At 39.2% G+C, this 20,250-nt stretch overlaps 1 protein-coding gene across 2 annotated transcripts in view; it reads left to right on the plus strand.

Annotated features, from left to right (window-relative positions):
• Positions 1-20,250, plus strand: part of rif1 (replication timing regulatory factor 1) — a 101,052-nt gene that overhangs the window by 26,918 nt on the left and 53,884 nt on the right. For both annotated transcript variants that reach the window (XM_014021208.1, XM_014021207.1), the window contains exons 13-15: positions 2,561-2,671; positions 4,060-4,122; positions 19,071-19,171. In XM_014021208.1, coding sequence (XP_013876662.1) covers positions 2,561-2,671; positions 4,060-4,122; positions 19,071-19,171 — 275 coding nt within the window. The remainder of the gene's footprint in view (positions 1-2,560; positions 2,672-4,059; positions 4,123-19,070; positions 19,172-20,250) is intronic.

Here is a 20,250-nt window from a genome sequence, read left to right on the forward strand (position 1 = left end):
CACACACACACACCCCACCCCACTTGTGGTGCCTCACTCCCCTGTCACACTTCTCTCTGGTGGTTGGTGCCTCTGCCCGCCGGTGCGCCCGTAGCTGTCAGTGTCTGGGGCTGGGTGCTCGAGTATGTGCTGATTCGGCCTGGTGGGGCCTGGGTCCTCTGGCCATGGTGTACCTTGGCCGGGGGGTGGTACATAGGGATGGGTATTGTTAAGTTTTTATCAATACTACTACACATATCGGTACTGCTTATCGATCCAGTATTTTAATGGTCCTCTTATCGATACTTTTCTGTTGGACTAAAACCAGTGTTTCCCCGAAAGGCAATTGGTGGTGGTAGGCGTTTACACAAAAAAATAAAAAATTAAAAACAATGCACGGGACTCTGTGTGGGTCAGCGTTGGTGACACAGAATATGAACCATTTTTTTCATCAGTCATCTGTCTTTTTTGTTGGATGTTTCCAACCAAATAACTGCACTTGTACAATACAGCTAATTAAACCAGAGATCCCTGAGATCTCCTTTCAGAATTAGCTGTTTATGTAAATAAGCTGCTGTTGGTAACGCTCTCCCAACCTTCTGTTTACATTAGCTCTGCCCTCCCAGCACAGTGTTTATGTTAGCACTATAGATATATGAAAATGGCTAGTATAAACAGATGCACAATGGTACAGCCTTAGTAGACGGGCCACCCTGGGCAAAGCCTTTGTAGGGACAGCTTAGAGCGCCCAACCGAAGTCATGCCTTGGTGCCGGGGAGGCCAACGCGCATCAGTCACTGCTTCCTGAGTAGTGGTGGGGGGAAGACGACCAGAAGGGCGGTCAAGGTCCTTGTCGCTGCAGCTTGGAGGCTTCTGTGTCATGAGACAAGCGCAGTGGTGTGGGAGTGTCCTGGGTGCAGCCTCCTCCAGCGCACTTATCCCCCCACTGGATCAGTTGATGATGATGACGGACTGCGTAGCCACCCAGGGCAAGGACTTTGTAGCAACAGACAGGTGCCTGGGGAGGCCAATGTGTGTTTGTTGCCTCTTCCCAAGGTCAAACAGAGAGACGGTTCGTGCTGCAGCCTGGAGGTTCCCATATCATGAGATGAGCGCTATGACGGGAGTCTTCAGGCTGCAGGGTCTCAACGGTGCTTTTCATGGCTGTGTGCTATTCTTCAGCATTTGTTTGTTCAAGTGTGACAAATGATGTTCATGCCCAACAGCAATACTAAATACACAAAACATCACTTACATCGCCATAATCTGCAGATTTGTGACAAACAGTAGAGACAGTGAAAGTCCTTGGACTAATTCTGTAGTTTACTGTTAGTATTTTTCAAAGAAGTCCATTGGGAAATTATTTGTGCAAACTATTTTTTTTATTTAATTTTATTTAACACAGAAAACACAGCAAAATTTTTTTATAAAACAATCATGTGCAAGGGAACAGTAGAAGCCTGAATGGGCTTATATAAATGCCACGCCCATTCACACCATTTTCTTAGTTTTCCTTTTTAAGTATTGACTTTTATAATCCATTGTTTGACTATTGTTATGTCTTGATTAAAATCGTTTAGATACATGCCCGAAACACCATCACAACACATAAAAAAACATTTATCAAACATAAGTACAGGTTTTTTGTCTGAGTGTCTGCAATTCAGCCGTAGGCCAGTAGTGGACGTACCAGGCACTGAAGAACGTGTATTTACATGCCAGGACTTCTGGTTTTCATTCAGCGTGGGTTTCATGACTGACTGATCAGCATTAAACCTCCGTTCATTCCAGTCACTGGTGTTGTATAGTTCTCTTCTCTTCACATTTTAATCTATTCAACATTTATGTGTTTCGTCTCAATTTCAGCTAAAGAACACTAAATTTTCTTACAAAAGATCACATTAAAATCAATCCAAACATATACCTGAAATAAGAAAAGTACATAACAACTACAACTATGACTTTCTTTGGCAATATTGCAGGGACATTGCCATCAATAATAAAATTAGGCCACACATCTCTGTTCTCTGTGACTGTTGTTAAAACAGCACAACAAACCTAGTCTTCCTGAAGTGGGTGGAGTCTCCACTTGGGTTACCAGGTGGGGGGCTGGGCTTGTCGCTGGTGTTGCTAGAAAACCCAGATTGTGATGCAACAATCTTCAGGTTTTTGAAACAGCTCTTTTGCTGACACTAACAACATATATATATTGCCAAAAAATGTCTGAGAGTATTTTTTTGGCACTTGGATTTTTTCTGGAAACAGTACAAACCCAAACTGAAGTATAAAAACATGTAAAAGGTCAATTTTGCATAATAAGTCCCCTTTAAATGTTGTTCAAGGTGACATTAAAAAGGTATTGTCTTAAATTTGATCTGTTGAAGCCTGCAGATACCCTGCAGGAGTACAGCAGACAAACTCAGTGTTTTTTTTATTTTTAGTTTTAGGTTTTTGAAGTACAGAAGTTGAGCTCTGGGAGTGCATTATTCGCCTAAGTGATGAAGCATTAACCCACTATTTCAAGGTTTGGTGAATTTGATTTTGCTTTTTATTATATGAACATTAAGTGTGTTGTTTCCAGAGCCCTTAAAGCACCCACTCTTCTCTGGTGCTGCATCATTCCTGAAACACGCTGCTGTGCTCATCTCCAGTATCAAAGATGGATTCATCATTATTGGCAAAGAAGCTCCAGGTAAACTGCAGCACCATATGGGTCTGAGCAGTCTCACATTCATTTCCAGCATGTTTCATTTATGACTGTAGCTGTTCATTAAAATGGTTGGTCTTTATTTAGGTGTGGTAGCTTTTATTTTTTATAAACAAGGCTCCAAAATAGCTTCGTATTTACAGCACTGATGTTTCTAATTGAATTCTTTTTCAGTATCTTCTTTTCCACCTCCCACATGTTTAGAAAATATTTTGATTGAGTCTTAGAGGCCTACCTAGATAACAAAACGAGTGAATCAGCATTGAAATATGGTCAGTTGTAATATTGATTTAATTTTAAAATTATACAAAAAGTGGTCATGACTTGCTTGTTGAAACAACATAGGATTTCAACTAGAACTGATACTAAATATTTGTTGATTCGATATTGATTAGACGTTGGCATTTCAATGAATAGAATGAAACAACATTGGTTCAGTAACATCTTTTCAACAGTGGTTATTTGGCTAGAATTGGATGATTGTTTGATGGTTGATTGTCGACCTTAAACAAAAATCAACTTTTTTGACCAAAATTCAACATTGAATTAACATCTTTTGCTATCTGGGTATTGTTTGGATTTTGTTGTCATGTTAAAAAAGAAATTTGTACAATTTTTTTCTCAAACCAGAGTTGCTGGTTTCTCCAACCTGGCTTGATTTAGTTTCTATAATTCTAGAGGTCAAAAACTGGGTTTTGATACCTGCAGGGAGCTCTAATTATGATCAAAAACATCAGAGACTAAAATTCTGATTGTTGAGGTTTGAAAACTCTACAGAGGATAAAGAATAATTGAAATCCAGTTCAAAAATATTTTATTGATCCCTAAAGGGGAATTAAACAATCCTATACCAGTCCTAATCTGTGTATTTTCACGTCTTTAATATACTCATGTAGATTAATTCGTAAAAGTGGGGCGGCTGCCAAAATAAGTACAAAGCAGGCTAAGGCAGTTGTGAGGTGGGCAACAAAATGATGTGTGGTCAAGAATAGTTTTGAGCCATACATAAAAAAATAGTACAAGATTTAAAAATAAAACTGACCATGTCTCAGTGATCGCTTGTTTGCAAGCATTCAGAATTTAATGAGACTAACTGAAAATTTACACTTTTTATCTTGAAATTCTGAGTCACCAACTGCTGAGTAGCCAAGTGAGATACTGATTTCAGTGCACACTTTGGCAGCTGTCCTTTCATCAAAACTCATATCTAACACCTTGTCTCCATTCACTAATTTGCAGAATTGTTTTGACATCCTTTAGACCTGTTCATCAGTACATTTTTTTGTCTTTTTCTTAAAACATAAAATTGCAGTTTGTTTAAAATTAACCGCTGTATGAATGGTCACTGTGTCATGTCTTCTGTTGTTCTACAGAGTCCCTGTTGGTCACCATATGGACAAGTCTTGTTCAGTTTGTCAACCTGACTGTAGAGTCTGGTGAGTACTGCTTGCTTATCGCAGTAGACTATTATAAAACTACAGTTGATTGAACATTGTCAAGGAGGGGAAGAGAATGTTTTGTTAGGAGACCACAAGATAAAGGGAATAGCAGAAGTGTGAGAGTTAGACTAGGAAATTTGCATGTAGGTTCAGTAACTAGTAAAGGTAGAAAGCGGGCAGAAATACACCGAAGTAAGGTTAATATTTTTTGTGTTCAGGTTAGGGTTAGATGGAACAGAAGCATGACCAGGAGCATTGAAGGAGAATTCAAACGGTTTTACCGTGGGGTCTCTGGGGAGAGAGATGGAGTTGGGGTAATCATAAAGAAATCATTTGTGAAGAGTGCTCTCAATGTGACGAGAATATCAGAAAGGGTCATGAGCTTAATGTTGGTCACTGAGCATGCAGTTTTGAATGTTGTAAGTTCATAACATGTTTGATGTGAGTTTGAGGAGAAAGAGGAATTCTGAAGTAAGATGGAGAGGTGTGGTGTGAAAGATAGGAATGTTTAAGGACAGATTGCCATTGATTTTGTCAGAAGAATAGAAATGACTGTGAATATACAGGTATACTTATATGGATATGGACACTTATATTAGCTGGAGACTCCACCTGAAAGAGATTAGAGATTGTAAGATGCTGCCAGAGAATAGAGCAACAAGGCAGCAAATAATGATTTAGCTTCAGTTTTTAAAATGAGATTAGAAACAAAGAAAATATAGTGTGACGACAGAACCAATATGGTGGAAACTGAAGGAGTTGCTGTAAGCAGTTCAGCAAAGAATTGGAAAAGTTTTTTATGGCTAGTAAGGATCTACCAGAGGACTGGAGAAAAGAACAGCTAAGGTAATAAAATAATCTATCAAGGGTATATTTCTGGTCAAAGGGAAGACCATGTGGTCGTGGATGGTGGAATGAGGAAGTTGAGATCAGAATCCGGACATTTTGTATTGTTTAGCAAAACAGACACATGGAGCTGGAAATTATGTGCATTGTGTCAGGTTGATAAAGGATAGAGGGAAAATTACTACTGATTGTGTTGAGTAGATTGAAAAAGTACTGAAAAATATTGTATTCTTTTACTTTGTTGCAAGTGTGAAACAAATTCGGAATTAGACTTTATTGCAAGAAATAAAGCCATATGATACCCAGCTGGACCAAAATACAGTTTATTCAGTCATAGGATTTTGGCCCGAATTTTTGAAGTCAGCCCATATTTAAATATCTTCTGCATATGGCCACTCCTCAGGGCCTAGAAGTCAGATCAGTTGGGTGGACCTTCCTATCAGCTTGGTATGCTTGCAGCATGGATGCAGACATAAAGGCAGAAATAACTGTGCTCGTCTGTTGTATGGTGGTAAGGTGTGTGTTAACTAATGTATCATTTAAAAGTACATTCTGTTTGAGAAGATTGTGACATGAGTCATTCAAAGCAGATTGCACATAAATTTATCACAGTTTAATCATAACAAGATAGAATTCGATGCCAACTGTCGCTGAAGTGCCACTTCACCATTCATTAGTGATGAATTGTTAGCAGTTTTGTTGGAATCATCACATGCCTGTTTAGTGGTCACCTCAAGTGTAATAAACAAGAAAACTGTCTTTGACCTCAGGCCTCGGACAGAACTCTGTTCCAGTTAAAACTGAATTTAGGCCATAACAGGTCATCTTAACCGTTAAAGAGACATTCTCTTTTTCTTAATCTGATAATAAACAGGATAATTGCCATTATTTTGATTTATTTTTCTTTTAACTAAGATTTCTTATGCATTTGATAATCAAGAGACAATGTTTATCAAAGTTACATGAGGAAGGAAAACAGATCTTTTCTCCCCCAATGTGATTCAGCTATGTTATGGAATTTTCTGTGGAAACATCTTATTTAACTAAACTAATCATTATGTTTTAAGTTTATGATGAAGCATCAATGTTTTATTTGTCTGAATCATATTGCAAATGTTTTAAGTTTGAAATAATTCATTCTTTCATTGTTGCTTTTAATTAATGCCTCCTCAAACCTTACATTCATAAATACAAACAAATGGAGTTTAAAATGCATTAATTAATACAACTGGTGTAATTTTACTTTGATTGCAGCAGGTTCATCAGCAAGTGTATATTACCCCTTCACAATATTAAATAATTGTATTTCTCATTAAATAAGCTTAATTAATTACTGCAGAACATGACAATCGTCAGAATAATCGATAGATTATTCGACTACTAAAATAATCGTTAGCTGCAGCCCTAGAACAAAATTTACATTTATTTATTTATTAATTTATTTATTTATTGACAGCCAAAATTATCAGTAATAATGGACTAAGGTTTATATGATAAATCATCAAATCACATCCTTTTTGTACCAATCATTATCTTTGTAAAACCTCAGAACTCTAAACCTTGTAAAATATCAGTAATATAATAAAAAAATAAAACTATATGAAAATACTTTTTACTAATCACTGAAAATACTGTATTTAGCTGCTCTGGGAGGTAAATCTATAATATCTGTTCCCTAAAGGGTTAATGTTCAGGGGAGGGAGGGGCTACTTTGTGTGAGTGAGACTCGCGCAGCTTGCACAGAGGAGATGGACAAGCTGTGTTGTTTTGTGGGTCCAGCAAGTTGAACCTGCTTCGTCCTGTCGTTTAACATATTGTTGAACTCTATAAAGAGTTTTTAGATGATTGTGACTGCTTTTTTGCACTTTGAGAGTCATTACGATAGCTTTTTAGCTTTACTAATTTAGCACATGCTCTGCGCGTCAACGTCCGCTCTGAGTCTGAGTAAACAAATGAAGCTTACTTGGCGGTAGGGATGGGTACCTTTGGCATTTGAATCGATTCGGTACCAAGATCCGGTACCTGGGAATGGGTACCGGTACTTAACGATACCAATTTTCGGTACTTTGTGTGTGTTGTTTTTTTTAAATAATAAACTTTTATTTTTTAACATATTTCTCAATATATAAAATTAACAAATATCAAGACAACATCCAACTCTATGTATTGWAACATCAGTTGTGTAACTTATTTCTTTAAAGTGCAAAAACTCTTGAAAACAACAAGACTGTTTTGTCTTATTGCACAAATTATAATCCAGCTCCATGTATTTCTATTGATGTCATTCCCCCGCTAGAAAAATTGTGTGATGGAGGTCCATGGAAGGCAAATAATTTTAAATCAAATAAGCAAAAGAGGATGCAGTTAAAATAAATAAAAGGTATTCAAGCTACGTTTTAAGCATCCAAAACGCATCCAACTCTTCAAGTTGGCTGCTTTGTGCTCCTTCAGGTCAGACACGTTTGGATTGTCGGCAATTGCCTCTGTTGTTTTCCTCTGCTGGTCTCTGTTTAATGGCGGATGAAATAAAGAAAGTCGCTGTACTTTATTTACTTTGAGTAAGCGAACGTAGTGTTCACAAGATAATGAATCCACCAGATAGTTCAGAGGCGGTCTGTTCGACGAGTTTAGGAGCTGAGAGGCTCACTTTCATGCTACAATCAGACCGAGCTCTGTTTACTGAACCAGCGGCCGCTGACGTCATTACGCTCTTGCGCGATGCTGCGTTCAGGACAAGCATGGAAAGCTCACCATTCTTATGCCAATACCGTCGCAATGATGCGTTTAGGTACCGAAACATGGTGCTGTTTGATGTTACGTGAATAGATTCTCGGTAGTACAGACAGAATTTGGTCTGTACTTAACCCTCCTATTGTCTTTTAGGTCAATTTGACCCCACTCAATGTTTATCATTCAAAAAATAGTAGTTAACTTTTTTCTTTTGCTTCATATTTCATGACTTTTCCTAATTTGATGGGGACAACTGATAAAACATAAAATTGTCATGATGATATTTTTTCAATGTGTTGAACACATACTGCACACATTGGTCGTCGTCCTCAGTGGTCAATTTGACCCCAAGCTGTTTTAGCTGTTAAAAGGTGTCTGTCAGTGTGTGTGACCTAACATGACCACACATGCAGTTGCAGTTGATACATTTGAGTTGATATATTTTGTTTTATTTATTATTTATTTATTTTGATACTTCCTGCACCATGGGCATGGATTTGTGTGAGTGAAACCTTCTGAACTCACCCCTGTCAAAGTAGAACTGTTTTTTCCCCACACTGTGGAGGGTGGGGTATTCCTGCAAGGACATTGGTAGTTCATGCAAAATCAGGGAGGAGCAAATATAAAAGCTTGCATCTCAGTCCTCTATCCAAATCATTCCTCGTTGTGCTCTGAGTATACTGCAATCTGCACGCTCTCTCTTTGAAAATGTCGTCTGGGAAAACATTTACTGTCAAAAACCTTTTGGAACAGCTCTTGGACAGTGAAAGTGACTTAAGAGAAATTGTCTCTGAGACAGAGGACTGTGTTCAGGAGGACCCTGATATTGAGGAATTCTCATCTGATGAGAATGAGAGTGTTGACCCTCCTGTTGTCTCTCAACCACCTGCAGACATGATCTCTTCCAAAAATGGAAAGATACTAAGATCCCTTTCTCCACTGAAACAGCAGGGTAGACGTAGCTCTAGTAATATTATCAAAATGGTTCCAAGACCCACCAGATATGCAGTCAGCCATGTTGATGGCATCAAGTCATCATTCGAGCTCTTAATACCATCTAAAAATATATTGTGCTTGGGATGACATATTTAAAGGGGAAGCGTGCATATGGGGACAGTTGGAAAGACTTGGATGTAGTTGACATGGTCATTCTGTGAGAGACATGAATGTGCTCTCAACCTGAAAGTTTTTCTGATGGTGGCGCTACAGTAAAGGTCCTATCCATCATCACCAAAACTAGACTTGTGGTCATTAATGTTGAGAAGTAAATTTGAGAAGATTTGTATGAAAAATTCAAGATACATTAATTCAAATTTAAAGGTTTGGCCTGATGGTGGCGCTAGAGTACAGGTCAACTCACTGATTTTCAAGTATCAACCAAGTACCTGTCACAAAAATGTGGTCAACAGCCATCCATCCATCCATTTTCTGTACACGCTTCTTCCTTTTCAGGGTTGCGTGGGTCTCTGGTGCCCATATCCAGCAGTCACAGTGCGAGGGGCGGGGTACACCCTGGACAGGTCGCAAGTCCATCACAGGGCCACACATAGAGACAAACGAGACAAACAACCATTCACTCTCTCACTCACACCTAGGGACAATTTAGAGTTAACAATTAACCTAACAGTCATGTTTTTGGTCTGTGGGAGGAAGCCGGAGTACCCGGAGAAAACCCACGCATGTGGTCAACAATATTCCATAAATTATTTTCACGAGGTAATTATCCCTGGGGTCAGATTGACCCCAAGGACCAAATTTGTTATTATATTTGAGGACGATAGGAGGGTTAAAAAAGTATCGAATTCGGTACCCATTCCTACCTGGCGGGGAGGCATGTAAAGCCTGGCAGCACGCTGTGGGAATTTATTATTTTTATCGCGAGATGACAAATAGTTACCATGGTGAATGTCTTTGACGGTATATCGCACACGATAACATATCGCCCATCCCTATCTGCTAGACACATTGAAACTTCTCGTGTACTGTATGTGTTCCAAGCCGAGTTTTGAGCAGGAGAATAATGGACTCTATTTCGGGGAAGCCAGTTCTGAACCAGAAACTTTGCGTGAGAACGTGCTCTGCGTGCCCCCACTTAGTAGTCCTGTGGGCAGTTTTACAAGAAGAAAACTGTCTGTTGTGCTGGTAAATGTGAAAACATTGCTTGCTGGTTTTGAAACACTGTTTAAACACTGTGAACTTAGTTCTAAAAGCTGTTTTGTCAGTGCGCTATAGGTGCGTGCGGTTTGGCTTTGTAAAACAACCGGTAGTCATTTTGAAAAGCCGAGAGGTATATGCGGAAGTCCGGAGGCGGTACTCCCTGTGTAAGACGCTCACTCATAGGCTGATAAGTTGGCACGTCACCCGCCGTGGGACGCCCAGCTTGGCTCTGCTGGTCAAGATAAACATTGCAAGTGTGAATTTTAAAACTGTCACCATGTGCTGGTTTTTAAAGAGAAGTCCACGCTTCAAAAACATAACTTGACCCATTTCTACACATTTTTAAGCTATCTTGTTGACCGATCAAAAAACCCAAACAAAGTTGGTCAATTATGTTTATTCTAAGTCCTAAAATATAATTAAGCATTAATAACATTTAATTCTTATAAAATAAATGGTTTATTTCTGAAACAAGTTTTTCTTTATTAAACATGTTTTTTTACCTCTTTTAACTGGAACTCATCTGTTTAAAATAAACACAAGGGTTTGTTGTAAAGGATTTGTTTAATAAAAGAGCTTAAATGCTGCAGGCACCCTGTGGAGGTTTATGCTTAAAGTTAAACAACCTCTTATCAAACTAAAAAAATATTTATCAAACTAAAAAAATATTTATTTAATAATTCGACTCTGTTAAAAGATTTTAATCCTAAATATAGGAAAACATCAAAAGTTAACAATATTAACTTTCTCAAATCCAGATTTTGTAACAATAAAATAAGGCAAACACCCACAATTTAAAAGCAATGACAACATACTGGTTTAAAACAGAAATACAGCTTCTACATCGCATAGAGCTGTAAACAACAATAGATTTAAGCCATCTTTAAAACTTTTTACACAGGTAAATGTTAACATTCATCAATAAAAAGAAGAAAACAACAAACATTAAAGCAAAAAAGCTTTATTGCAATCTCATTAACATTCTTGCATTTAAGTAAATTCTTTCATTTAGTTGTTTAATTGTCTAAAACAATTTAGCCCGGTTTTAAAAGTAATTGTTTTATAATAAACTTTATTTAAAAGCACAAGCAGGCTTCCTAATGATTAAAAACCTTTATACAAGCAATACTTAAACAAATCAAAAGCAGGCGAAGAGCCACCGGATGCAGACCCCACCCCACCCCACCTGAAAGGCAAAAAGCCTCCAAATCTGACAGAGTTTAACAGCTGAACAATGTCAACATTCGTGTGCACATCAAAATAGGGACAAAGCTACTGATTGGAACCTAGATAAGGTTGCTAAACAGGTGACTCATTTTGACCCAATTCCGGGACGTCAGAATGACATCACAGGTTATCTAGGAGAAATTGAATTTAACCTCAGACGTTTCCAAGACATGACGACTGATAACAGACTGTACCTGATCAAATGCACTTCAAGCGAAATGGTACAAGACTTCATTGATCGTCAAACAGACCCCGTTAAACAAAACTACAATGAGATGTGCATAGCATTCGTGGAGGATTTCTCTAACGATGACAAATGCAGATTTTTATTAGCCTTTGATGTAAAACGAAACATAAGTCAACACCCTGACCAGTTTTATTAGAAACTGCTGGAAACTTTCTTCGGTTTTCGAAACGAACCCCAGGTGGAAGAAGGATTTGAATTTAAATTGCTCTTTCACGCAAATCTATCTCCTGCTGTCAAAGAACATTTTGACGCAGACATGAACTCCCGAGACAACTCCATTCAACAACTTAGAGATTATGCTCACAGAGCTTATGATCTTCTTAAGAAGGATGGAGTCCTGAAACCTGACTCTAATCGAGCAGAAACAACAGCACCTCCTTCCCCTAAACGACAAGATAATGATTGTGAATGGAACCAAAAGTCTAAGTGGGATGGATGCTGTGAAAACAAAACAAAAAACTATGAATACAAAGGATACTCTCAGAATATCAGCCTCTCTGTGACCTTACCAAAGAAGGGGACCCAGGAAAGTTATACTTGCCACTAACACTAGAGGGTATCCTCAAATAGGACGGCCTCATAGACACAGGAGCAGGCATAAACAATCATGTCTGTTGCACTGGTAAAAGAACTACAAAACGCGTTACCAAGAAGATAAAGATCAAAACTTGCGGCAACTTACTTACCGACATGGTGTTCATGCTAGCAACTAGTAGTGTGGAGACTCCCGCGCCACAGCGCTGGTGACACGGAAGCCTCAAGGCTGACTTCCTCAGCACCAAGGCACCTGACTTTGGTCAGAGGCTCCAGTCTTTCCCTACCAAGCCCTGGGAGTGGCTGCACTGTGCGCAGCTGGATTGGTTCACAACGAAGCGGCCACCCTAACGAAGAGCAAAAGACTGGTGTCGGGAGAGGCACCGGGAGGGGGGCTGGTATTACTTTTCCAAAGTAGTCCATGGTAAATTATTTACATAAACTAAAACTTTCTTTGTTAATATTGCTAGAACACTGCCATCAAAAATTTAATTAAAATAAAATTAAGTCATGCATCTCTGTTTTCCATGACTGTTCTAAAAACAGCAGAACCTTCTTGTGAAGAAGTTGGTGGAGTCTCTGCTTGGGTTACCAGGTGAGGGGCTGGGCTCAGGTTGGGGTGGGTTGGAGTACTCTTTGTGATGTCCCAAACAGTGGTGTTTGAAAACAGTTAATTTCAAGACACACAAAAAAAATACATTTATTTACAGTAAAAATACCTCTGGGTGCATTATTTTGGTGCTTGGACTGTTTTTAGAAGCAGTACAGACCCAAATGAAAGAAAAAAACCTGAAAAAAGTGAATTTTGCACATTAGGTCCTCTCATAAGGTTAACAGACCAACAGATGGATGCTAAAGTGATCTTGTGATAGTGATAAATAAATCAACTATCTAAATGTGTTGGTAATACTTTCATTTTTCCTTAAAAGCAAGGTTTGTGTGTTATTAAATCATTTTCCAGCTGTTTTGACTGAGAAAATGGGTGTAAGGATTTATTTTAACCCCTAGATGGTGCAATTAATTATAATTATTATTATATTGATAATTTATATTGACACCTAAAGGGTATTATAAATCGTCCTGACCACTAGAGGCGTAGTTGGGTTTCGGTTCTGGTAGCTTTAACGCTTAGCTTTGATAGCATCAGCTGAAAAACGCCTAAATTTAATGTTTTAGGACCGTATTTTGGAAAAATCAGGTCGTTGATGGCAAGAATGTGTTTTGTAAGACAAATGGATTTGTCGAAGCGTGTGTTCGCACGCTTATTAGATCTCAAATCTTTTAAAACGAGACCGTGGTGTTGTGAATTATTTCATGGCCCCCAAGGCTCTATAACCACCATATAATTTGGAGGACTTAAAAACAGCTTTTAAAACAAATTTCTTAGTGCTTAAACTGTTTCGAAACGTTTCCAAACCAGCAAGCAATGTTTCCACATTTATCAGCAAAACGGACAGTTTTCTCTCGTAAACTGTCCTTAGGCTATTCTATTCTATTCTATTCTATTCTATTCTATTCTATTCTATTCTATTCTATTCTATTCTATTCTATTCTTACAGCTCTGAGGTGGCGCACGTCTGGGCGTGCTCCCGCTCAGATTTTCCTGTTTGGCGAACCGAACTTGTTTATTTTCCTGCTCACAACTACTTTTAAACACTCTTGAAGCTTCAAATGTGTCTTTTAAGCTCTTTAGCAGGTAACGGGTGAGCTCACGGCTCACACCAAACACTGTTAAATGGATCAGAACTGCACGAGTCTGTCCAATTCATATAGCGCCTTTCTACCCAACCAGGATAACTCAAAGCGCTTCACACTACAGTCTATGTCCTCATTTACCCATTCACACAGCACTCTGCCAGATATCCTACAAAGCTAAAGTACAATCAACTATGGAGACTAATCAGCGCCAATTACATTCATACACTGATGGGACACACATCAGAGGCATTAGGCGTCAAGTATCTTGCCCAAGGACACAACTGAGACAGCTGGAACGGGGGATCGAACTTATGATCTTCTGGTTCCAGGACGACTCCCCTAACCACTCTGCCACAAAAATCCACACATTTGTGCTTATACTGAGGGGCTAAACTCCCTGTCTGGACTCCCGCTACAACTAAATAACAATAACCAAAAAAAAATAAATAAAGGGGTTCTCTTACTTTAAGGTATTATTACTGTTTATGTTCCTTGCAGCACCGATAAATAAATCACTAACTAAGATCTGGACAGACCCCCTGTGAAACTCTTGTGCATAGAACAAAAAGAGGAATAATGTCCCTGAGAATAAAGTCTGAAATTAAATCAAGATATAACGCGGGACATAAAGTTAGAAGGTTCATTACAACCTGACAGTCATAATGGGATGATGAAGATTGGACCTGCGGTCAATGCCGGTCCTCGCTGTCCGTCGCCGAGATGATCCTCTTTTTAACGAAGTCCATTGCTTTATTGGCATCCAGGATTTCCTTGTTTTCTTCCCCATGAGAGATGTGGAGCTGTGCAGGAAAAAGCAGGCCTTAGCGAACATCACGTCGGTTGCGAAGAAGCCTCCTCACCTCCGTAAACGCCGCTCGAGCCTTGGCCACAGCTGCCATGTAGTCAGATGTGATGATAATCTGTGAATCTTTAAATTGAAGAGGACCACGGCTCCGAGCTCGACACAGTATTTCTACACATTCTTGATAATAGTGCAGTTTAGCGACAATAACCCGCGGCTTACCGCCTGACCTGTTTCCACCTGGAGAGCGATGGGCTCGGTCCACCAGTGGYTCTTTATCCATCTGTAGAACCTCTGCTAGCAGTTTAGCCACTGCTGAAGTGGAGCTGGATTCGGGCGTCTCTGGAACTCCAATTATCCGCACATTGCACCTTCTCATGCGCCCTTCCATATCGTCACATTTCTTTTTGAGCCCAACGACTTCTTCTTTCAGTTCCAACACGGTGGTGCGCAAAGCAACAACCTCATCGGACCAGGTCGAAAGGCCGCCCTCCACCTCCTTAACGCTCTGTTTCACATGGTCCAGATCTGCGCGCAGTAGCATCGTGCCGTTAGCCACTTCAGCTCTCACCGCTTGCAGCTCTCCTTTAATAAGAGTAAACTCTTCAGCCAAAGCCGCTTTYATTTCGGATTTGATCACAGCTGAGAGATCGGTTTTTATAGCGGCAAGAATGTCGGACCTCAAGGAGAGTGCGTCCACCTCGCTGCGGGAGGGAGAGGAGGTCGCCGAAGCTCCGGCTTTAGCTGCAGTCAGTTTCAAAGCGTCGTCAGGCCTAGTAGCCGTTAAGCTAAAATGTTTGGCTTTCCTCGAGTTTGTCGCCATTCTTCTACTCTTCCAGGCAAGAATCACTCAGGGGTCGAGTCCGGACGGACCAAATGTTCAAAACAGTAAGGACATTTGGTATAGAACCACAAACAGAACAAGTCGGAGCGGGAGCCCACGCGACACACGTCTCACTCCTCCGCCATCTTGCCCCGCCTCTTCTAAATATTATTATTATTTGAATAAAATAGTCTTTTAAAAAAGAAACCAGTCTAACAAATAAAACATTTGTATGTTTTAACGGAGACCAATTATGGTTCCTAGAAAATTTATGGTAGTCTGTAGGCTATCCAGACCATGTTCGTTCAATAAAATGCACAAAATTATTCTCAGATAATAAAATTTCCCATTTTCTAGTTCTGCCTGCTCTGACTTCCGTTCAGAACAAGCTGTTTATGTTAATGAGCTCTGCTGATAATGCCCTCCAAAAATCTGTTGACATTAACTCCGCCCTCCAACACCAGTGTTAGCATGGCTAATAATAGCGGAAGCTCCTTTGTACAACCGTATATATGAGACCCTGAGTCAGACCCAGAGGCAGAGTCGTGGTCGCAGCTCTTTTTTTTTCTCCCCCTTCTCTGCTCTGCGCTCACTCTGCATGCTGTTACCAGAGCAGGGAGCAGCAGCAGTCAAAATACCTCAGAAACTCGAACAAATAGGCTTTAACAAGGCTTTAATAAGCTAAACAATAGAGGTACATGAGAAAACGTGTTCATAACGAACGAAAATAAAAACTTAAAATTGTGTCCATGCTGGTCTCGAACCCTGGTCTCCCACTCTTTAGTCCAACATTCTACCCATTGCCCTATTGGGATGGTTGTTGTGAAACAAGCTGCGCATTGCACAACAACAACCGTGACGGCTTTTTATACTGAGGAGGTGGAACCTCACCCGGGGGTTGCTAGGTGAGGGGCTAAACGCATGTTCCAGTGGGTTGTCGTACAGCTTGTGACATCACAAAATGACGGAAGTATAAAACTTGTCATTAATAGACATTTAAAATACATTTACTTACAGTAAATATGCCCCTGGGTGCATTTTTTTTGGTCCTAGGACTGTTTTTTTAAGAAGTACATACCCGAAGTTGAGTAAAAAAAAACCTTTAAAAAGTGAATTTTGCATTATAGGTCCCCTTTAAGTTATTTTGGTCTGTGCAAAAGACAGATATTTGCTGCTTAGACTAGAGAGTGTGGAAAGCTGGTTTAACCAAAGCTGAAGATGCAGAAGACCAAACCACAGGAGTTGTCCACCTGAGGGACATGTGTAGTCTAAAAGACATTTAACCATGAAATGTTCAGTTTACAGTGTGATGTTTATATGACATACACACAGTCCTTCGGCCACTTTGGTAGTTTACAAAATTTATGCAGAGTAAAAAAATTAAATAAAAAACTTTGTGGACTGATTTGACATGATGTCCTGAGACGTTGCAGCTGATAGGAGTCATAAAATAAAACAGGGGGACATTAGATGCCCTGATGCCTATATAGATAAATGTGTTAAATGAGTGAAGGAAAATATGAGCACCAAGCAACAACCCTAGGTTCTCCCTTGAGAACCAGACCAAAAATTTTATGTGCAACCCTGGTAATAACTCTTAGTTAAGAGAAAAATCTAGGGATGCACCGATACTAATTTTTCTCAAACCGAGTACGAGTACAAGTACTTCAGATTGGGTACTCGCCAGTACCGATACTTGTACTTACTGAGTTATAACTTCCTTTAGTTATTATAATATTATGGTACTAGAGATGTTTGTAAAACCTAAAATTCGAACAAATTTGAAGAACAGATGTAGTACTTCAGTCAAATGAATAAGCTTGTGGAATAATCTGGATAGTCATAAAAATGCTGGCTCAGTTAATTTTGTTTAAAAGAATGATAAAAGTTAATTTGCTAAAGAAATATGAAATAGTAAAATTTGTATTCATAAGAGCTGCTGTTTGAGGAGTTGTAGTTTTTGTTTTGTTTTATATATAAATATAGATACAAGATTTTTTTCTTCTTTCTGCTACCTTTAATTTTATTTCATTTGTATTATTTTGTTGTATGTGAATTTGTTTGGGTTTTAAATGAAATTAGTAAAAAAAATCTGGCACTAACATATCTTAAGTTTGTCAAAATAAACCTCAGTTTAAACCAGTAGTTTATCCTGGTCCTCAAGGATATTATCCTGCATGATTTAAGTTGTTTCTCTGCTCCTCAGCAGGTTTTTAAGATCTGCAGAAGCCTGTCAATCAAATCAGGTGTACCAAAGCAGGAAAACATCCAAAACATGCAGGATAGTGGTCCTCAGGACCATGACTGAGAACCACTTGTATAAATGGTCATACCTCATTTCTCAGACAATCTGTGAGGTGGTGTTTACATATTGATCCAAGTAATAATGATACTGACCTCAAGTCATGCAGTTAAATTATGTAGCATCACGCGTCTTCAGCTACAGAACAGTCATCCATCTCCTGGATGACTGAGAGTCCACAGAAACATCTGATAGTGACTGTGTCGGACCGTGAAACAAAAGTTCTAGATCAATACTTTTTGGATCACTTCCAACACGTCATCAACTACAGAACAGAATTCCAGTTGCTCCATCTTTTTCTTTGAATTTTCCATCTCCTTGATGACAGCGAAATTATAGAAACATCTGATAGTAGTGGTGTCGGACCGTGTCGAAACTAAAGTAGATGATCGATACTTGTGTTAGCTTCACTTGCAGTGCGTCACGTCGCTCACGTTTTATAATACAAGCTTCACTGGAGCAGCCGACAACAGGGCTGTCAAAACATAAACAGTGAACTAAACAAGCATGTCAGATAATTATTTTTCAAGTTCTGATTGAACGACAGCTTCAGACAAAGCTAACAATAGCATCCACCATAGCAACCCGTTTCCTCCTGTAAACAGTGAACGGCATGTGACAGTGCGTCGCATTCTTTCCATAAAATACACGCTTCATCGAAGCAGTCGACCACAGGGTGGTTAAAACATAAACAATAAGCTAAACAAGCATGCCAGATAATTATTTTACCGGTTCTGATTGAATAACAACTCCACAATCAACAAGCTCAGAAGTAGCTTTCACCGTAGCAACCTGTTGTTTAATCCTGTAAACGGTGCATGCGCGTCACAAATCAACGGCAGCCTGGAAGTTGAATTTGAAATGTGAACATCCACTCGAAAAACGGGATCGGTTCAGTGTGTCGGGGCATTTTGAATGATTATGAGTACTTGTAAAATGCTGGTATCGGACCTGATACCAGAAACTGGTATCGATATCGGTGCATCCCTAGAAAAATCAATCAAGTAAAATAAAGATTATTCTGTTTATTATCTGATTAAGAAAAAAGAATGTCCCTTTTACAAGTTAAGGTGACCTGTTGTGACCCAACTTCAGGTTCAACCGGAACAGAGTTCTGTCTCTTTAAAGGTTCCGTCAGAGGCCTGGGGTCAAAGCCAGTTTCCTTATTTATTTCACTCGAGGTGACACCTACAATAATATGAACTACTTCCTCTGGTTTTCTTTACATGACATTTTCCTGTGGTTGCTGCTCAGCAGGCAGGCTCTTAAGCTGTGAGTCCAGCCTTGTAGCTCCACACAGAGCACTCTGATTGGGCTGAGGACATTGTCACATGAGAGGAGGACCGGCGAGACCTCATCCTTGTCTCCTTCCTCACTCAGTCTCATATTGGTCATCAGTTTAAATCTGAGCCTTCAGATTCTTGTGGTCAGGGCATCTGTGAAGAGTAGAACACACTGAGGGGCATGTCCCCAATGATGAAGTACCTTCTGATATTTGCAGCTAACACAACAATTTGCACATGTTTATTTTTTTATTTTTTGCTAAGTTTTAATAAAATGTGTTCTCTGGCTCTCTTAGGCAGTAAGAAGGACCGTCAGGGCTGTGAGGTGCTCACACTGATGCTTCAAGCACTACAGAGCATTGTTATCTCAGAGGGTCTGACTGCAGACAGAGTTCTGGTAAGTTTATTGGACCCACTATAGTTTTAAAACTATTAAAAATAAGCCAGATCCTTCTTTGAAGAAGAGTAACAGTTTAATTTTATAGATCTTATTGCAGTGGGCATTAGACTATCTTATAAATAGTTAATGCTCTACATTGGACACAAAATATCACTTGGTATTGTGTGCAGTTGCATATATGTATTTTGTATTGCGTGAGTAGAAAAATAATGTCGCTCTACCTATATCTACCTATCTAGAGATACAATCCAACATCAATATTACTATCATATGTTGTAGATTCTCAAACATCCTTTGGGCCTTTTCATTTGTAGCATAAAATGTTTAGACATCAACATTGTTATTCGGTGGGATTTCAAGTTTGGAAGAAGCCTATTAACCATGCAATTCATTCAAAGCAGAGAAACCAGGAACTCTGCAAATGTTACTGTTGTTTTTCTACTTACGTTGAAAAACTATTGACTACAGTGGTCTGTAGTTCTCATGCACTACTTAACAGATGATTTGAAAAGCTTTTGTGTACACCCTTGACCAAAACGCAGCAGAAATATGGTTTCACTCAATAATGGCTTTGTGTGAATGAGGCTTAGATCTATTAAAAATATTCAACCCTTGTCAAACAGCTGAGATGAGTTTGTCTAAACCACTGCTGCATCAACTGGTTGACACACTAGCTAAGTTTACACGGACAGAAGTAATCGGGTTAAACGGCCATTCAGAATAAAAATGCATCATGCAGGGGTGGGAATCTCTTACTCTCTCACGATTTGATTTGATTCGATTCTGATTTTTGGGGCCACGATTCAATTCAGACTCGATTTTTCATTCAAAGCTGATAATGTGAGCCCATTTGTTGCGTTCCCAAAGTGCTTCACCTTCATTTTGCAACACTTGCACACAGTTAAGGCTGCAACTAATGATTATTTTAATAATCGATTAATCTGTCGATTATTTTTTCGATTAATTGGCCAAATCATTAATTACATGAATATGAGTAGATATAAATTAATTTCATTCCTGTATAAATTAAGGATGCAAGTTATTGATAAATTAATTAATCTGAAGTTGATTTATCT

Source organism: Austrofundulus limnaeus, unplaced genomic scaffold, assembly GCF_001266775.1.
Source record: "Austrofundulus limnaeus strain Quisiro unplaced genomic scaffold, Austrofundulus_limnaeus-1.0 Scaffold282, whole genome shotgun sequence".
Classification (NCBI taxonomy): domain Eukaryota; kingdom Metazoa; phylum Chordata; class Actinopteri; order Cyprinodontiformes; family Rivulidae; genus Austrofundulus; species Austrofundulus limnaeus.